The 17,914-nt window shown below is 43.4% G+C and overlaps 1 protein-coding gene across 1 annotated transcript in view; it reads right to left on the reverse strand.

Moving 5' to 3' along the window:
• Positions 1-7,196, reverse strand: part of ACOX3 (acyl-CoA oxidase 3, pristanoyl) — a 95,105-nt gene extending 87,909 nt beyond the window's left edge. The window contains exons 1-3 of the mRNA XM_068104529.2: positions 6,633-7,196; positions 2,895-3,070; positions 883-1,116 (exon numbers count right to left, since the gene is read on the reverse strand). Coding sequence (XP_067960630.2) covers positions 883-1,116; positions 2,895-3,070; positions 6,633-6,840 — 618 coding nt within the window. The 5' untranslated portion in view covers positions 6,841-7,196. The remainder of the gene's footprint in view (positions 1-882; positions 1,117-2,894; positions 3,071-6,632) is intronic.
• Between the last annotated feature and the right edge of the window lie 10,718 nt (positions 7,197-17,914).

The following is a 17,914-nucleotide window of genomic DNA, read 5'->3' on the forward strand; positions in this document are numbered from 1 at the left end:
TTCCTGCCACAACCAAGAACAGTACTAGGGGCACTGCAGCAGCAGCATAGCCACGCCCTCAGCCAATTATACTACCTCACAACCTTGTGCTGCATACAAAAGAAGAAGAAGCAGACGAGGCTCTAAAGCTAAGTGTGTCGCATACAAAATGAGTGAAAGAACAGGAAGTTTTTGCCTTGCTAGGATTTACGAATTTACTGTTTGTAAGAACAGAAATTATTACTTTCTATCCAATGTCGATTTGGGGAAGAAAAAAAAGAAGATTTTTGCACTTATGATATTTAACTCATTTGTTAAGAGGCAGGAAGCCTGACTGATGAAAAGTCTTGAATAAAAAAAAATCGAGCCCTGTCCGGACGAAGTGGTTCAATTTGGCATTTTTAATACGAAATAGGCAAAGCCGAGAAACTAATGAAATCCATTAAAATTACCCTTTATAATTACCCTTTAGGACCCTCTAGTATTACATTTTAGAACCCTTTAGAATTAAACACGGTGGGCTAGAAAGGTACTTCTTTACTTTTGACAGACGGATGGCTGGACAGATGGGAGGAAGGACATAGCCAAATATTGAAGCGGCTTCACAACTTAAAAACGAAATGACAAACAAACATTTTAGTCTAAAAACAACAACAGATCAAGACTGAGCATATAATCATGGATTACAACGTAGTTCATGTATCACAGTAGATCTGAGAATGTAGCTCTGCATGTGGACTCACACACTCACTGACACATATGCTGATCACAATAGCCACTACCACCCCTTCATGAAGGGGTGAGGCTAATCATTGACCTCTGAAAAAGAGCACAAGTACTTATACGAATTCAAGTATGGTGTTGAAAAAAAAAAACCACGTATCTGATCGCTCTGTTGCTCACCCCCATGCTGAGGAAGTACTTGCCCAAAAGCGAAAAGTCATACATGCCCAAGCATCTGCTGAGTGCGGAACCTTTAAGTGGGTAAACCAATAACTCCTGCAACGTCAAGAAGTTGTATTCAAAGAGTCGGCGACAGCGCAGAAACGAAAGCTCCCGCTGTCGCTCGAGGGACACCTCCTCACCAGGTCGGCGAGCAAACAATGGGTCTTGCTCGAGCACATCCCAGATACGTTTCTGCCAGAACACAGAATGGCTATGTTTAATCACCATGCGGGGAAAGAAAAACATAATAGTAAGGCACTTCTGAGACATCTGGAAAACAGTCACACTTTGTTACATATTTTTGAGGAGTAGATAAAAATGTTTTTGATTTTGAAAGGTTTGCTTCGTTGAAAAGATGGAGTATTTTTTTAAAAACCTTTCATGGAGTATTAAAAATATCAACAGCCCTTGTATCTATCAGACTGGAGCACTGGAATGGCTGTCATGTAATGTTTTCACAACAGTTAAAATAAACTAGAACTAGAACGCCACCCAGTAGAGCGCATACTCCCGCCGTGGGTGGCCGCTGCTGAGCCCTATCTTCCAATGGTAAAAAATCCTTCAAAAAATTCCTAGATCCGGAATAATATCATGAGCTTCACCAAAAACTAATCAATTCTTCCTTATCCCAAGGGCAATCATCCCACCAACTATCATCCAAATCCATTCAGAACTTTTCCAGATATCTTGTTCACAAACACACGAACACACACACACACACACACGGATGGACACGATCGAATGCATTACTCCCTGGCGGGAGTAACAATGCGAATGTATCGCCAATATGCCTCCGCATAGTCCCACAATGGGTAGATGCCATCACTCTGCATATGTATGGGTAGGGGATCACGTTGGTAAAGTTTCGCGTTGATCGGATAAGGTTAGTTTTTCTATCCAAGATGGCTGCCAAACCACGTGACCTATGACATCATCATTTTCAAACTGTATGCAACAGTGGTGTTAGATGCTATTTGTAAAATTTCGCATCGATAGGGTGAGCGGTTTCAGAGATATAATTATTTAATATTTCCCTTTAATCCGAAATGGCTGCCAAACCATGTGACCTATGATGTCATAAATTTTATATTTCAATACAAATGGATGATAGATCATGTGCATGTAATTTCAAATTTTTAGGATAAGGAACTCGATGAAAACATTTTTGGCTGGTATACCACTTCACCTATGATGTCATCATTATCATGCTTCTGTTCCCCCATTGGGAGCACTTGACGATGTGCCAAGTTTAAAATTTTTCCATTCGTCGGTTTCTGAAAAATAAAAAAAAATTAATTTACTTTTAATCCAAGATGGCTGCCATACCCCGTGACCTATGACGTCACAATTATCATTAAAAAAAAACATTCTGCATGGATGTCACTCCTACCCTGAAAGTTTCGTCTCAATCGGACATGTGGTTTTTTTTTTTGGTTTTTTTTTTTTTTTTTTTTGGTATCCGGTTGCTGAGAAAAACGAGGTTTAGCCCGGACGGATGGATGTACGGATGGATGTACGGATGGACGGACGGATGTACGGACGGATGTACGGACGGACAACCCGAAAACATAATGCCTCCAGCGACTTTGTCCGCAGAGTCATAAAAACAGAGAAATAAGAAAACGATGATCCATGCCAAAGCAACTTGTGATAAAAGTTTACCCAGTACTACCAGTAGCATACACAGAAGGTGTAAACACATTGCTGGGTCAACCGGAACCAGGTTTTGTGTTTATACATCGCCTATGAGGTTGTGTTGAGCTCTGCTTATAACATGGATATACACACTCAGGTAAACAAGTTAAAATAAGAAACATATGATGAACATTAATTTTACGAGTAAAAATTAAAAAGTAAAAAAAGTAAACATTAACTTACGAGTGAAAACTTTATCCTTCTGTTCCATAAAGATAAATGTATGAGTGAAAGTTAAGCATTAAAATGAAGACCCATGAAGGAAGGTGGTGCACCTGGAAACGTAGCACCTCTTCTCCAACGAAGAACAGAGCGAGACGGCGCCAGTCGAATGAAGCAGAGCGCCGGTATGCGTCAAGTGGGCCAGCAGGTAAAGGAGGTAAAAGTGAAACCAGGTCAGCTTGCACATCCTCCTGGGACTTCCCCATCATGCACAATGAGTTCAGTACACCTTGAGTGGAGAAACCAATGGACATATATGATGAAATGGTGCTGGCAGGATATCCTATCGAGGTATGCATACTCACCTCAAAGCTGTCTAGCCTGGGTTTGAATCCCGACACACCTATAAACTGTCATCCCAATGCTTCGCAGGCAGGGTGATTCGTCAATGTACGTACCGTTCCTCGGATGGATGTTAAGCGGGCGTCCCATGTTTATTACCTCCGCCACCAAAGGTGGATGGATGGAGGTGATGTTTTCACCCCTGTCTGTTTGTCTGTTTGTTTGATTGTGAACAAAATATCTCAAAAAGTTGTGGACGGATTCGGACCAAATTTGGCAGAGATGTAGCGTATGTGACAAGGACGAAATTGTTACATTTTGGTGAAGATCCGGATTCGGATCCGGCCACTAGAATTTTTTTAGGTGATTCTTCACCATTGGGAGATAGGGCCAAAAACGATACATAGCAGGATATCTCAAAACGTTGTGGACGGATTTGGACGACACTTGGTGGGCATGTTGTGTGTGTGACAAGGAAGAATCGATTCAATTTTGGTGAAGATCTGAATATGGATTCGGATATGAGAATTATTTAATTTTTTAAGTCATTCTTCACCATTGGGAGATGGGGCCAAAAACGATACATTGCAGGATATGTCAAAAAGTTGTGGATGGATTTGGACGAAACTTGGTGGGCATGTTGTGTGTGTGACAAGGAAGAATCGATTCGATTTTGGTGAAGATCTGAATATGGATTCGGATATGATAATTATTTAATTTTTTAAGTGATTCTTCACCATTGAGTGATGTGGCCAACCAGGAGGAAGCAGGCTCTCGACTGAGTTCCGTTCGAGTTACTCCCGCCAGGGAGTAATGCATTCGAGTGTGTGTGTGTGTGTGTGTGTGTGTGTGTGTGTGTGTGTGTGTGTGTGTGTGTGTGTGTGTGTGTGTGTGTGTGTGTGTGTGTGTGTGTGTGTGTGTGTGTGTGTGTGTGTGTGTGTGTGTGTGTGTTCGTGAACAAGATATTTGGAAAAGTTCTGAACGGATTTGGATGAAAGTTGGTGGGATGATTGCCCTTGGGATAAGGAAGAATTGTTTCGTTTTTGGTGAAGCTCAGGATATTATTCCGGATCCAGGAATTTTGTGAAGGATTGTTTAACACTAGGGCATGCCCGTACTATATATATATATCTAAAATTATATCCCCCCCCCCCCTCTATTTACATGAAATGGTTTGGTTCATGAAATGTTTTGGTCCATTCGCAACGCCAAAGCGAACGGCGAACGCTTTACATGAAATGGTTTGGTCCATGAAATGTTTTGGTCCATTCGCAACGCCAAAGCGAACGGCGAACGGCTTGCGAGTACAGTGACAATCCCCCCCCCCCCCCCCCCTCTATTTACATGAAATGGTTTTAATTAGTTTTAAAACATAGTTTAACGCCAACATAGCGGCAACATAGTTTGCCAACGTGAAATAAATGAATACGCTCTCAAATGTGCCGTCCGAGGCAGAGTGTGTTCGCCACGTTCGGCACACGCGATAGCTCGCTGCTCTCTGATTGGTTGAATCGTTTTTTGGACATAGCTCGGTAAGTAATTGTCCGATTAATATGAAACCTTGAAAAGGCACATCCTCGGGTCCCCAGCAATATACCTGGCAAGTTTAAAGTATATCGGACCCGTGGTTGTCGAGAAACAGCGGCCACAGACAAACACACACACACACAGACACACACACACACACACACAGACACACACACACACACACAGAGATTACTGGAATTATAGATAGATTGGAAGACAGGGCTCATTTTTTTTAACATTATCTTCTATATATTCTATATTTAACATTGTGATATGAAAATAGTTTTCATATTTGTTGTAAATGTAGTTTAAACTCGTGGTTATGCGTTAGAGCGGTGTATTTTGTTAGCAGCGTCGTCTTCAAGGTTTTGTTTTTTTCTAATAAAGACATATTCTGTCATTTTCAAACCACCAAAATGTGTATTAGGTTTCCCCGTTTCATAAAATGTATCGTTTGTTACGTATAATGCTTTAAAACTGTTTTTTTTTTTTTCACCTCAGAAGAGATATCAACATTTACCTCAGCGAATGTCAATCGCGGTGTCAGTATTTGATGAACTTATAAAGACTTAGGTGAGTTATAAGTGTGACAAGCATGTGCACGGGATTCTTCCCAGAAGAATGAGTGGTCGCATTAGCTTGTACGACTTAAACTGAGCGAGTTTTGGTTTGACGTTTGGGCCAGTTTTACATGTTGTATCCCTAAGGAATGAAACGAACGTTTTCCTGGCTTACAATTTTATTTGAAGTCACACATGCCTCAAAATACACTCACTTATATAGAATTGAACGCTGAATCCGAAAATGTAAGTGAAATTGCCTTGTTTTTCTTTAACATTATCTTCTATATATTCTAAATATATATCTGTGCAGTGTCTGTCTTGTGTTGTCTTGTCTTGTGTTGTCACTGAACTACTCCCTCAAACTTTTGTGAAATCGTACTATTCCAACTTGACCCACGGCGGGAGTATGCGCTCTACTGAGTGGCGTTCGAGTTGACAATGTGTTAAAAGGAGTTTTTATTGACATTTTATTGACACTACATTTTATTCACAATGTGTAACTTGCCCTTGGTGTCAGAGGCAGCATTAGGTCCATGCAACCCATGCAATTGCATGGGGCCCCCACACGACCAATCATGGTTCACAATCTTTGGAGACGGTGCCGACGAAACATGTAAACTTGTGCGTGGTGATAAACACAGTGCAAATCCTCATATAAACACAGATAAACCCAATCTATTTTGAGCAGGTGCATGAATCTCGTCCTCTGATCTCCTTTTCTTCATCATCCATTGCATTGATCTTGTCCAACACGTGACCTCGCTCTTACATGGGCCTCGACTTTGTATGACAAAGACCAACAGGGCATGGTTTGGGGGTTTGACCCTTGACCGAGGATTTTGTCTCCCAACAATGATTAACCCGTCTGTCTCGCCCGAGTGTCGACAACATGATTCCGATCACGCTTCGTCCGATCAATGGTCGCTCAGGGCCCGATTCAAGTTGATGTCGATGATCGCACCGCCACGTTTAACGATCATTATCAAGTATCAACATGGAGTTCAATGACCCATGGTAAACACCACGCTCCACTTCCGCCTCGCTGATTCGTCAATTATAAAATATTACAAAAACAAATTTCATTTTCGGAATAAGATTTTAAAATGGCCTTTCGTGTGATAACATGCATAAAGTGTCCATAACACTCCACTAAATACAAGGAGCGGGCCATGTTGTTTTTGATCATTACGACTGAAAGAATCATGCAGGAGGAGAATCTCCGATCGAGAAATGGCGGATGTTCAACTTTTCCCACAGCGACTCTTCAGGGCGCTGAAAGCACTCGGTTTATACACTGAGTCAAAAAATAGTCTTCGCTTTAAACCGGTGCTTCAATTAAACACCACATGATGACGTCAAAACGTTATGAAAAAGTTGGGCGCACGTCACACACAAACGTGTTCACACTGACAAACTCACCCCACCGGTTGCAGCAAGCAGGAAGAGATGGAAGTCCACGCGCACCCTGACGACCCCTGCAGGCTGCAGGCAGCATGGCAATCCCGGACTGCGCCCTCTGACGACCCCTGCAGGTGCCCGGCGGACCTGGACCGCGCACTCTGACGACTTCTGCACGGCGATCTTGGTCCCGGTGCACCGTCTGATAAAAGTCTGAAGAGACGGTCATCTGATCACGTGTTCAAACTGTAAACCAAACGGCCACAATCCCCGCCATTCTGCACCCATGGTCGTCTTTGCGAGGACAGTGCTCGGCGTCTCCACTTTGTGTTCAGAAGCTGCAGGAACGGATGAAGAGAAGACCATTTGGTCCAAAACGTTCAGTCCATGTTTCTTAGGAGGGGGTGGAGGAGGGACTCGATATCCCACGTGGTTTGGAAAGTGAATTATAAATGTTTCAATGGGGCAGCCCTCGATGGAGGCCCAAAATCGTTGGAGGATCTGGGGGTGTAATATATATGGAAGGTAAACAGACAGTACAATGTCAGGTAGATGGATACAGGTAAAGCTCCACCTCCTCCGACCTAACCTCCACCTCCTCCAACCTTCGACTTTGCTGTGCTCCTCCCCTCCCTCCTCAAACAACACCTCACTGTCCCTCTTCTCATCACCATCAACCCTTTCGTCCTCCTCATCCTTCCCTTTCTCCTAGTTCTTCTGTAATCTCCGACACACTATCAACAGCTTTCCCTACCTCCTCCTCCTCTTCTTACCCTACCCTTCCCCTGTCCTGTACCCGATGCTCCCCCGCTCCCTTCATTGACGGTATGGACCTCAAACATCCGGGGCCTTTGCTCAAACCTGATAGATCTCTCCATTCAGGTTGCTTTTGACAAACCAGACTTGATCTGCTTAACAGAAACTTTCCTCCTTCAAGATGTCTCTGATTCCTTAATATCTCTTCCTGGTTACTCCCTCCTCCGGTACGATAGACCTGAGCGTCGTCCTGTTGGTGGGGTTGCTATCTTTATTTTAAAAAAACTCTTCCTCACTCTCCTTGCACTGCCCTCTCTCCACCCCAACCCCAGGAGTACCTCTGGCTACAGCTTCCCCATTCGCTCCCACCTTTTGTTCATATGTATTCTGTACCGTCCTCCAAACAGCGATGACTCCATTTACATCTCCCTGTCTGAAAACATGGACCAAATTCTATCCACTCATCCCAACTCTCTCTTCCTCATATGTGGTGACTTCAACTGTCATCATACCAGCTGGCTGGATGTGGGTTCCTCTCACACCAGCCATGGCACCTCAGAAAAGGACTTCTGCAACTCACTGGGACTGACGCAGACACAATCTGTCAATTTCCCGACCTGGATCTCAGTCAATGGAACATATTCTCTTCTATACTTGGTTATTACTAACTTCCCTGCAAATGTCTGCTGCTCTTCTTCTGCTCCAATCGGTTCTCCTGATCATTTCCTTGTTAAAGTGGACATCTCTCTGGCCATTCTCAGAAAGCCTCCTCAGCGCTGACGAGTCTGACATTTCACTCAGGCTGACTGGCACGGTCTTCAAGCAGCCATCAATCATCTAGACTGGTTTCCCATCTCTACTGCCTCTGAAGTCAACTCTTCCTGGGAATTCTTCCAAAGTAAACTGCTCTCTCTCATGCACAGATTTATCCCATCTCATCTTCAGTTGTCATAACCTTCCTCCCATCCATGGTACACTGAATCTTGTGGTGAGGCAGTTGCCATGAAGCAACTTGCCTTCACCTCATGGAAGGCTAATCCAACTGAAGGTATTAATCTCAGTTCCTTTCACAAAGCTCGGAGCAAGTGTGTTTCTACCCTCAGGAGAGCCAGGAAACAATATCTCTCTACTCTCAAGACTGAACACTCAAACCTGTCTCCCTCCTCCAAATCCTGGTGGTGTCTGGTCAAATCTCTCTCTGTCTCAAGTCCCGAATCCATCTTTCTCTGTACCCACCTTTCCAAGTCGAACCCAGCTGCTCTTGGACTCTGTGTCCTCTCCTGCCAAGGTGGAGAAGTTTTTGTCAAACCTCGACTCTGATTCTGCAACTAGACCAGACGGCATCAGCCCACGGGTCCTAAAATCCTGCTCTGACACTCTATCTCACCCTCTCTCTATTCTCTTCACCCTCTTTTGGTCAATGTAATCTGCCATCTGCTTGGAAATCAGCCAACAAAAAGGTGCAAAAACAGATCCTTGCAACGACAGACCAATCAACTTGCTCCAAATAATCAGCAAGGTCATGGAATCAATCATCGCTTCTGACGTCAAATCCTTCCTCTTATCCAATGGCTTGATCTCGGATCATCAATTTGGTGTCAGACCAGTTCACTCTACTCTGGACATGCTGCTTCTGCTGTCTCAACAATGGATGGAGGTCCTCAATGCCAAACAGGAAATCAGAGCTGTCTCCCTTGACATATCACATGCCTTCGATACGGTCTGGCACCCCACTCTGCTCACCAAACTCTCCTCCTATGGTATCTATGGAAATATCCACGTTCCCCAAGGCAGTGTTCTGGGCCCTGTGCTTTTTCTGGTCTTCATCAATGGGGGTTGATTCAGCGTTGAATTAACGCCAGGCGGGGTTGACTCTGCGTTTAATGAACGCCAGGCGGAGTTGACTTGGCGTTTAATGAACGCCAGGCGCGGTTGACTCGGCATTGAATTAAAGCCATGCGGGGTTGACTCGGCATTATATTAATGCCAGGCGGGGTTGACTCGGCGTTGAATTAACGCCAGGCGGGGTTGACTCGGCGTTCAATTAACGCCAGGCGGGGTTAACTCGGCGTCCAATTAACGCCGGGCGGGGTTGATTCGGCATTCAATTAACGCCAGGCAGGGTTGACCCAGCATTGAATTAACACCAGGTGGGGTTGACCCGGGGTTGAATTAACGGCAGGCGGGGTTGACTCGGCGTTTAATTAACGCCATGCGGGGTTGACTCGGTGTTGAATTAACGCCAGGCAGGGTTGACTCGGCATTGAATTAACGCCATGCGGGGTTGACTCGGCGTTGAATTAATGCCAGGCAGGGTTGACTCGGTGTTGAATTAACGCCAGGCAGGGTTGACTTGGCGTTGAATTAACGCCAGGCAGGGTTGACTTGGCGTTGAATTAACACCAGGCAGGGTTGACTCGGCATTGAATTAACGCCAGGCTGGGTTGACTCGGCGTTGAATTAACACCAGGCGGGGTTGACTCGGCGTTGAATTAACACCAGGCGGGTTGACTCGGCATTGAATTAACGCCAGGCTGGGTTGACTCAACATTTAATTAACGCCAGGCTAGGTTGACTCGGCGTTGAATTAACGCTAGGCTGGGTTGACTTGGCGTTGAATTAACGCCAGGCGGGGTTTACTCAGCGTTGAATTAACGCCAGACTGGGTTGACTCTGCGTTGAATTAACGCCAGGCTGGGTTGACTCGGCATTGAATTAACGCCAGGCGGGTTGACTTGGCGTTGAATTAATGCCAGGCGGGGGTTGACTGGGTGTTGAAATAACGCCAGGCATGGTTGACTCGGCAATGAATTAATGCGTTGAATGTTAAGTCTCTCCGACTCTCTGGAAAATACTCTCTAACTCTTTGCTGATGACTCCACTCTCTGCCGCAACCCTCATCCCTCAGATCGGCAGCCTGCAGCCTCCTCACTCTCTGCAGACCTGGACAAAATTACAAGCTGGTCAAACAAGTAAAACATGTCTTTCAATCCTGACAAATCTCACACTCTTACTACGTCTCTCCGAAAAGACCGACTGGACAACCCTCCCATCTACTTTCTCAACAATCTTCTCCAAGAAGTTCTGTCATTCAAGCTTTTGGGTCTCACTATCTGCCATGATCTTTCCTGGGAAAATCACATTTCCAAGCTGGCCTCCAAAGCCAGTCGTCGAATGGGCATCCTCAGTCGTGCAAAGTCCTTCCTTGGCACACCTGAACTTCTCACCACATACAAGGCTTTCATCCGCAGCTCAATGGAACACTGTTCTCCCCCTCTGGGCCAGTGTTCCTGCCTCAATAAGGGGAGAAGGGGAGAAGGCCGGCGAGAGAACCATTACAATATATATACATATACATATACATTCTTAATAATAAAAATTAAGAATAAATTAATTAAGAAGTCCTTCTTTGGCACACCTGAGCTCCTCACCACAATCAAGGCTTTCATCCGTAGCTCAATGGAATACTGCTCTTCCCTCTGGGCCAGTGTTCCTGCCTCACACCTAGCTCGGCTTCACGCTGTTGAAACCAAAGCTTTCAGAATCATTGGAATCTCCTGCGATGAAGCTAACTCCGACGGCCTTTCACTCACTCACCGCAGGCAGGTTGCTGGTCTTTCTGTCTTCTACCGACTCCTCTCCGGCCTTGCTCCCCCAGCTCTCTCTGTGCTCTGTCCCACAAATATTTCTCCAGATCGCACAAGATCTGCCAGCAACCCTCTTGTGGTTAAACTGCCAAAATCAAGACTCTCTATTCACCTTCACTCTTTCATCCCTCTTTTCTCCTGCCTCTAGAACAAACTCCCTCACTCTCTTAAATCCCACTCCTCCCTCCAGGTCTTTAAAACAGCTGTTCACAACCATCTCTTATCTTCCCCCTTCTAAAACCTTGATCTTTTTTACCCCCATTAATTCACCGCAGATACACTTTTTTGAAATTCCGACTTCTTTCCTGGAAGTCCTCGCAGTGTCCATGCGTTTTTTTTACCTCTCACCCCCACTCCCCCCTTCCCCATGCCTCCTCCCCCCAAGCCCTCTCCTTACCACAGATCTTCCAATGTCCCTGCTCTCAAATGTTGTACTTGTGTGCTTCCTTCTCTCTCCCCCCTTCTTGTCTCCCACTCCCTTTATCATATGTTTTATGTGTCAGTTTGTCTTTTTGTGATCAAATGTTAGCTCTTACACGAGCCTCGATCTTGTATACAAAAAAAACAAAAAACAAGCAAACGAGGTTTTAGGTTCATCATCATTGCCTATTTTAAAATACAGTCACATGAAAAAGTAAGTACACCGCATGTAAAGTTTTGACTTTTTCAACATATTTCAACATACAGCTATTTGATCTTCATTTCAACAATATTGATAGATAAAGGTGATATAATATAACAAATATCATGAAACATTAATATTTTGTAGTCCATTGTATAATTTAAATAAACATAAATGCAAATTTCACATGTGGAAAAAGTAAGTACACCCCTACATTTATCACTACTTCAAATACCTAAAGTTAGAATCCGGTGCACCAGCTCAGGTGCAAATGATTAGAACATGGTTGGAGAGGATCTTGGAGGAACCTGTCTTATTTAAACCTCAGACATTTAGTTTGGTTTGCTCGCTTGAAAGCCCGCTTGGAGTTTGCAAAAAAGCACCTAAAGGACTCTCAGAATGTGAGAAACAAGATTCTGTGGGCTTTCACGTGTCTTTCACTGAGGAGAGGCTTCCGTCTGGCCACTCTTCCATAAAGCCCAGATCGGTGGAGTGTTGCAGTGATGGTTGTCCTTCTGGAAGTTTCTCCCATCTCCACACAGGATCTCTGGAGCTCAGCCAGAGTGACCATCGGGTTCTTGGTCACCTCTATTACCAAGGCCCTTCTCCCCCGATTGCTCAGTTTGGGCGGGTCCTGGTTGTTCGGGTCCAGGAAGAGTCCTGGTTGTTCCAAACTTCTTCCATTTAAGAATTATGGAGGCCACTGTGCTCTTGGGAACCTTCAATGCAGCAGAAATTTTTTTGTAGGCTTCCCCAGATCTGTGCCTCGAAACAATCCTGTCTCTGAGCTCTGCAGGCAGTTCCTTCGACCTCATGGCTTGGTTTTTGCTCTGATATGCATTAATCAGCTGTGAGACCTTATATGGACAGGTGTGTGTCTTTCCAAATCATGTCCAATCAATTGAATTTATCACAGGTAGACTCCAGTCAAGGTGTAGAAACATCTCAAAGATGATCAAGAGAAATGGGAGGCACCTGAGCTAAATTTCAAGTGTCATAGCAAAGGGTATGAATACTTATGTAAATGTGATATTTCAGTTTTTTTTCTTTTTGATAAATTTGCAAAACTTTCTAAAATCCTGTTTTCTCTTTGTCATTATGGGGTATTGAGTGTAGATTGATGAGGGAAAAAATGAATTTAAACTATTTCAGCAAAAGGCTGGAACATAACAAAATGTGAAAAAAGTGAAGGGGTCTGAATACTTTCTGAATGCACTGAATCTACCATTTAAAACACAATGTGTGTGTGTGTGCTTGTGTGTGTGTGTCTGTCTGTCCCCCTTCATAAGAGTAGCTTTTAAACTAAAGGCTTTGAGTTGTGCTTTAGGAGGGATTTGAGTGGGGTTTTAATGGGCAATCTTTGAACACGAGTGTGTGTCCACCAGTCAAAAGATCTAAAAGACTCCGAGGACCCAGAAGACCCCAAGGACCCAGAAGACCCCAAGGACACAGAAGACCCCAAGGATCCAAACGACCCAGAGGATCCAAAATACCCCAAGGACTCTGAAAGACCCAAAAGGCCCCAAGGACCCAGAAAACCCCAAGAACCCAGACGACCTATAAAGACCCCAAAGACCGAAAAGACTGAAAAGACCCCAATACCCTTAAAGACCCCGAAGACCCAAAACACCCCAAAGACCCTAAATGCCCAAAAGACCCTTAAAGACTCAAAAAAACCCAAAGACCCAAAATGCCCAAAAGACCCTTAAAGACCCAAAGGACCATGAAGACCCAAAATATCCAAAAGTCCCAAAAGACCCTGAAGACCCATAAAATTCATAGTGAGCCGATCCACGCTCGTAAATTAGAAATTAACACTACACAGGAATTTAGTGTTCTGTTTTGGTCACCATATCTCAGGATGGATGTGATTGTCATTGAGAGGGTTCCGCATATGCATACTCGATTTATTCCAGGACTAGTTTAACAAGAGGGACAATTGCTTTGCAATACACGTCCACTATGGGTGTGGTATTTTCTAAGTCCTAAAGGGCACACAGTGCCTTCAGAAAGTATTCACACCCCTTCACCTTTTTCACATTTTGTTGTGTTGCAGCCCGATTTTTAAATAGATTAAATTGAGATTTTTTTTTCACTGGTCTACACATAATACCCCATCATGTCAAAGTGGAATTTTGTTTTTAGAAATTTTTACAAAATAATTAAAAATGAAAAGGTTAAATGTCTGACGTCAATAAGTATTCAACCCCTTTGTTATGACACTACAAATTGAACTCAGGTGCATCCAATTTCCTTTGAAATCATGAGCGATACGTGATATGCCTTCTTATTTCCAAAATACCCTTTTTTGGTTAGTTGGACCAAGGGTAACAATCATTTGAATTCATGCGATCAATTCCACATTGTTTGATGGCAAACTACGTTGGTTCAGAACTTCACGCGTCTCATGGGTATTCCATTGAGACTTTGGAATGGTGATTTATTGCATTTGAAGTGTGACACTCGGTGCGAAAATTCCCAACATCTGGAATATGCCGACCTTTTTGTTTGTTACGCCAGGAGGCGCCGCTTCCTAATACACAAAGTCTTCACCCCAAAGCAAGTATTGTCAAATATTTATTTCAAGGCAGGAAGCGCAAGTTTGTGTTTCGGAGAAGAATCCATAATCACCAAAATTGTGAGAAACGCAGAGTCGAGAATACAGGCAACTTTGACAAACATTTATTTATTTTTATGCAGAGTCGATGCTCGTGGGAGAGCTCCAGAACATTCAACTGATCAGAACGCAGGAGAAAAAGAGAAACGGCAGAGGGGGGAGTGGACACTGACTGTAAGGTTGGAGGACAAATGAGGGATGTGGAGAGGGAGGTGGGAGAGAAGGATGCATGGGGTAGACAAGATGGATAGGCTACAGAAGGAAACTCTCAGTGGGGAAAAAAACTTGAAATTTGGAAGGATGTGAGCATGCGGGTAAGGGTGTTGGTTAATAGGGATATTAAGTATCATGGTTTTGGATGGCGATGATCTGAGATTTTACATTATACTCGGGGAGCCAACAGGGTTTGACCGTAGTGGTCTGCTGTAAAATATTGTGTATGTCTATATCCACCCTCGAATACTTTCTAGATGCATAACCCAGCAGATCGGCGACTGTGAGATTTTGTGAGATTTTTTACAGAATATAATATGATCGTCCACTGCGTTGGCCGAAGCTTTGCATTCGACATACAGTCGTGGCCAAAAATATTGGCACCCCTGCACTTTTTTCAAATAATGCACCATTTCTTCCAGAAAATTGATGTAATTAAAAAACATTTTGGTATGCACATACACTACCGGTCAAAAGTTTTACAACACCTCAATTTTTCCAGTTTTTATTGAAATTTACGCAGTTTAATGTCTCAATGTACTCTGAAATTAAGCATAGAACAAATAAACAATTGGAGATAAAAAATAAGTCATAGAATCATTTTGTTTAACCAAATTTAATTTAAATTTTTGACTCGGCAAAGTAGCCACCTTTTGCAGATATAACCGCCGAACACACTCGTGGCATTCTTTCTACAATGGAAATCAAATATTGTTCGGGAAGTTCTTCCCAAAACTGTTGTGGAAGTTCCCACAAATGTGTTGCACTTGTAGGTTGCTTTGCTTACACCCTTCTGTCCAGTTCATCCCAAACCAGCTCGATGGGGTTTAAATCTGGAGACTGAGCTGGCCATTCCATGATTTGAAGCCTACCGTCTTGTTCTTTTCCTCGAAGGTAGTTTTGACATAGCCTGGAGGTGTGTTTAGGGTCATTATCTTGCTGTAGGATGAACCCCTGACCAACAAGGCGTTTACCAGAGGGTATTGCATGGTGCTGCAAAATGCTGTGGTTGCCCTTTTGGTTCAGGGTGCCAATCACTCTGTGCAAGTCGCCGACTCTGGATCCAGCAAAAGAGCCCCAGATCATCACGCTTTCTCCTCCATGTTTGACAGTTGGTGTCACACACTGAGGAACCATCCTTTGCCTACTCGACGGCGTACAAAAACCCTGCGTGATGAACCAAAGATTTAAAATTTTGATTCATCGGTCCATAAGACCTTCTTCCAGTCTTCAGTAGTCCACTGGCGGTGCTTCATGGCCCAGGCAAGCCTCTTTTTCTTATATTGCCATCTTAGCAATGGCTTTCTTACCGCCACTCGACCTGTCAAATCTGCAGCTTGAAGTCTTCTCTTCACAGTTGAAACTGAGACTTGCTTACTTCGACCAGTGTTAAGCTGTGCTTGAAGCTGTTGTCCTGTGATGCCGCCTATCACGCAAGCTGCTGACTCTCAGAAACTTGTCTTCTGATTCTGTTGTGGCTTTGGCTCTGCCAGACCTCTTCCTGTCAGAGTTTCCTCCAGTTTCCAAGTGCCTTTTGATGGTGTAGGAAACTGTACTCACTGACACCTTGGCTTTCTTTGCAATTTCTCTAAGGGAAAGACCTACACTTTCAAGGGTTTATAATGGTCTGTCTGTCTTCCTTTGTTAATTGCCTTTTTATTGCCATTATGATACCAATATACTACTTCCTGCAGTGCAATATTGTCCAAATAATGCTTCAGAGGGTGTAATAACAGTCTGTTCCAACACTGTTTTTATACAGACAGGGGTTTTGTAATCAAGTAGTCAGCAGAGGTTGGGACACCTGTAGGAATTGTTTGCATCAACTTTCAAGGCTTCAATTACTTACATTGCTGCAGAACAGCTGTAAGTTAACCCATTATTTGTTCCCTGAAGAAGACCTTTTTTTTTACAATATAACTGTGGAATTTACATTATTTTCCCATTTTTGCTAACCTAAACTTTTTTTTAACCTCGAGCAGTTTACTGCTTACCTTTGTACCATTTCAGGTTATTCACTGTACTTGAATTACTTAAATTTCAATAAAAACTGGAAAAATTGAGGTTTGCTAAAACTTTTGACCAGAAGTGAATATATATATATATACAGTGCATTCAGAAAGTAATGGCCTCTAAAGGTGGTTTTTATTCAGAAAGTATTCAGACCCCTTCACTTTTTTCACATTTTATGTTGCAGCCTTATGCTGAAATCGTTTAAATTCATTTTTTCCCTCATCAATCTACACTCCATACCCCATAATGACAAAGAGAAAACAGGATTTTAGAAAGTTTTGCAAATTTATTAAAAACAAAAAACTGAAATATCACATTGACATCAGTACAGTCACGTGAAAAAGAAAGTACACCCCATGTAAAGTATTGACTTTTTCAACATATTTCAACATACAGCTATTTGATCTTCATTTCAACAATATTGAAAGATAAAAGTGATATAATATAACAAATATCATGAAACATTTACATTTTGTAGTCCATTGTATAATTTAAATAAACATAAATGCAAATTTCGCATGTGGAAAAAGTAAGTACACCCCTACATTTATCACTACTTCATATACCTAAAATTAGAATCAGGGGCACCAGCTCAGGTGCAAATGATTAGAACAAGGTTAGAGAGGATCTTGGAGGAACCTGCCTTATTTAAACCTCAGACATTTAGTTTGGTTTGCTCTTTGTTGTTGAAGTGTGCGGTGTCACCATGCCTCGATTAAAAGAGCTCTCTGAGGCCTTCAGAAAGAAGGTTATAGATGCCTACGAGTCTGGGAAGGGATTTAAAAAGATCTCCAAACAATTTGAAATCAATCATTCGACTGTCCGGAAGATCATCGACAAGTGGAGTAGATTCCAAACAACTGCCAACTCGTTCAGGCCAGGCCGCCCCAGCAAGTTCAGCGCGAGGTCAGACCGCAAGATGCTGAACAAAGTCTCTAAGAACCCCAGAATGTCCTCACGGGACCTACAGGTAGCTCTTGCCACTGTTAATGTCAAAGTGCACGAGTCTACCATTAGAAAGAGGCTGCACAAATTTGATCTACATGGGAGGTGTGCCCGGAGGAAAACTTTGCTGTCCAGAAAGAACATCAGGGCAAGACTAAAGTTTGCCAATGAACACCGAGGCAAAGACCAGCACTTCTGGAACAATGTGCTCTGGACAGATGAGTCAAAGGTAGAGCTATTTGGCCACAGTACCAGAAGACATGTTTGGCGAAAACCAAAGACAGCATTTGACCACAAGAACCTGATACCAACTGTAAAGCATGGTGGTGGAAATATTATGGTTTGGGGCAGCTTTGCTGCATCAGGACCTGGGCAGCTCACCATCCTAGAATCCACTATGAATTCTTCATTGTACCAGAGGGTGCTTCAGGATGATGTGAGGCCATCTGTCAGAAAGTTGAAGCTCAACCGAAGGTGGACCTTGCAACAT

This window comes from Myxine glutinosa, chromosome 2 (assembly GCF_964187855.1).
Source record: "Myxine glutinosa chromosome 2, kmMyxGlut1.1, whole genome shotgun sequence".
Taxonomy (NCBI): domain Eukaryota; kingdom Metazoa; phylum Chordata; class Myxini; order Myxiniformes; family Myxinidae; genus Myxine; species Myxine glutinosa.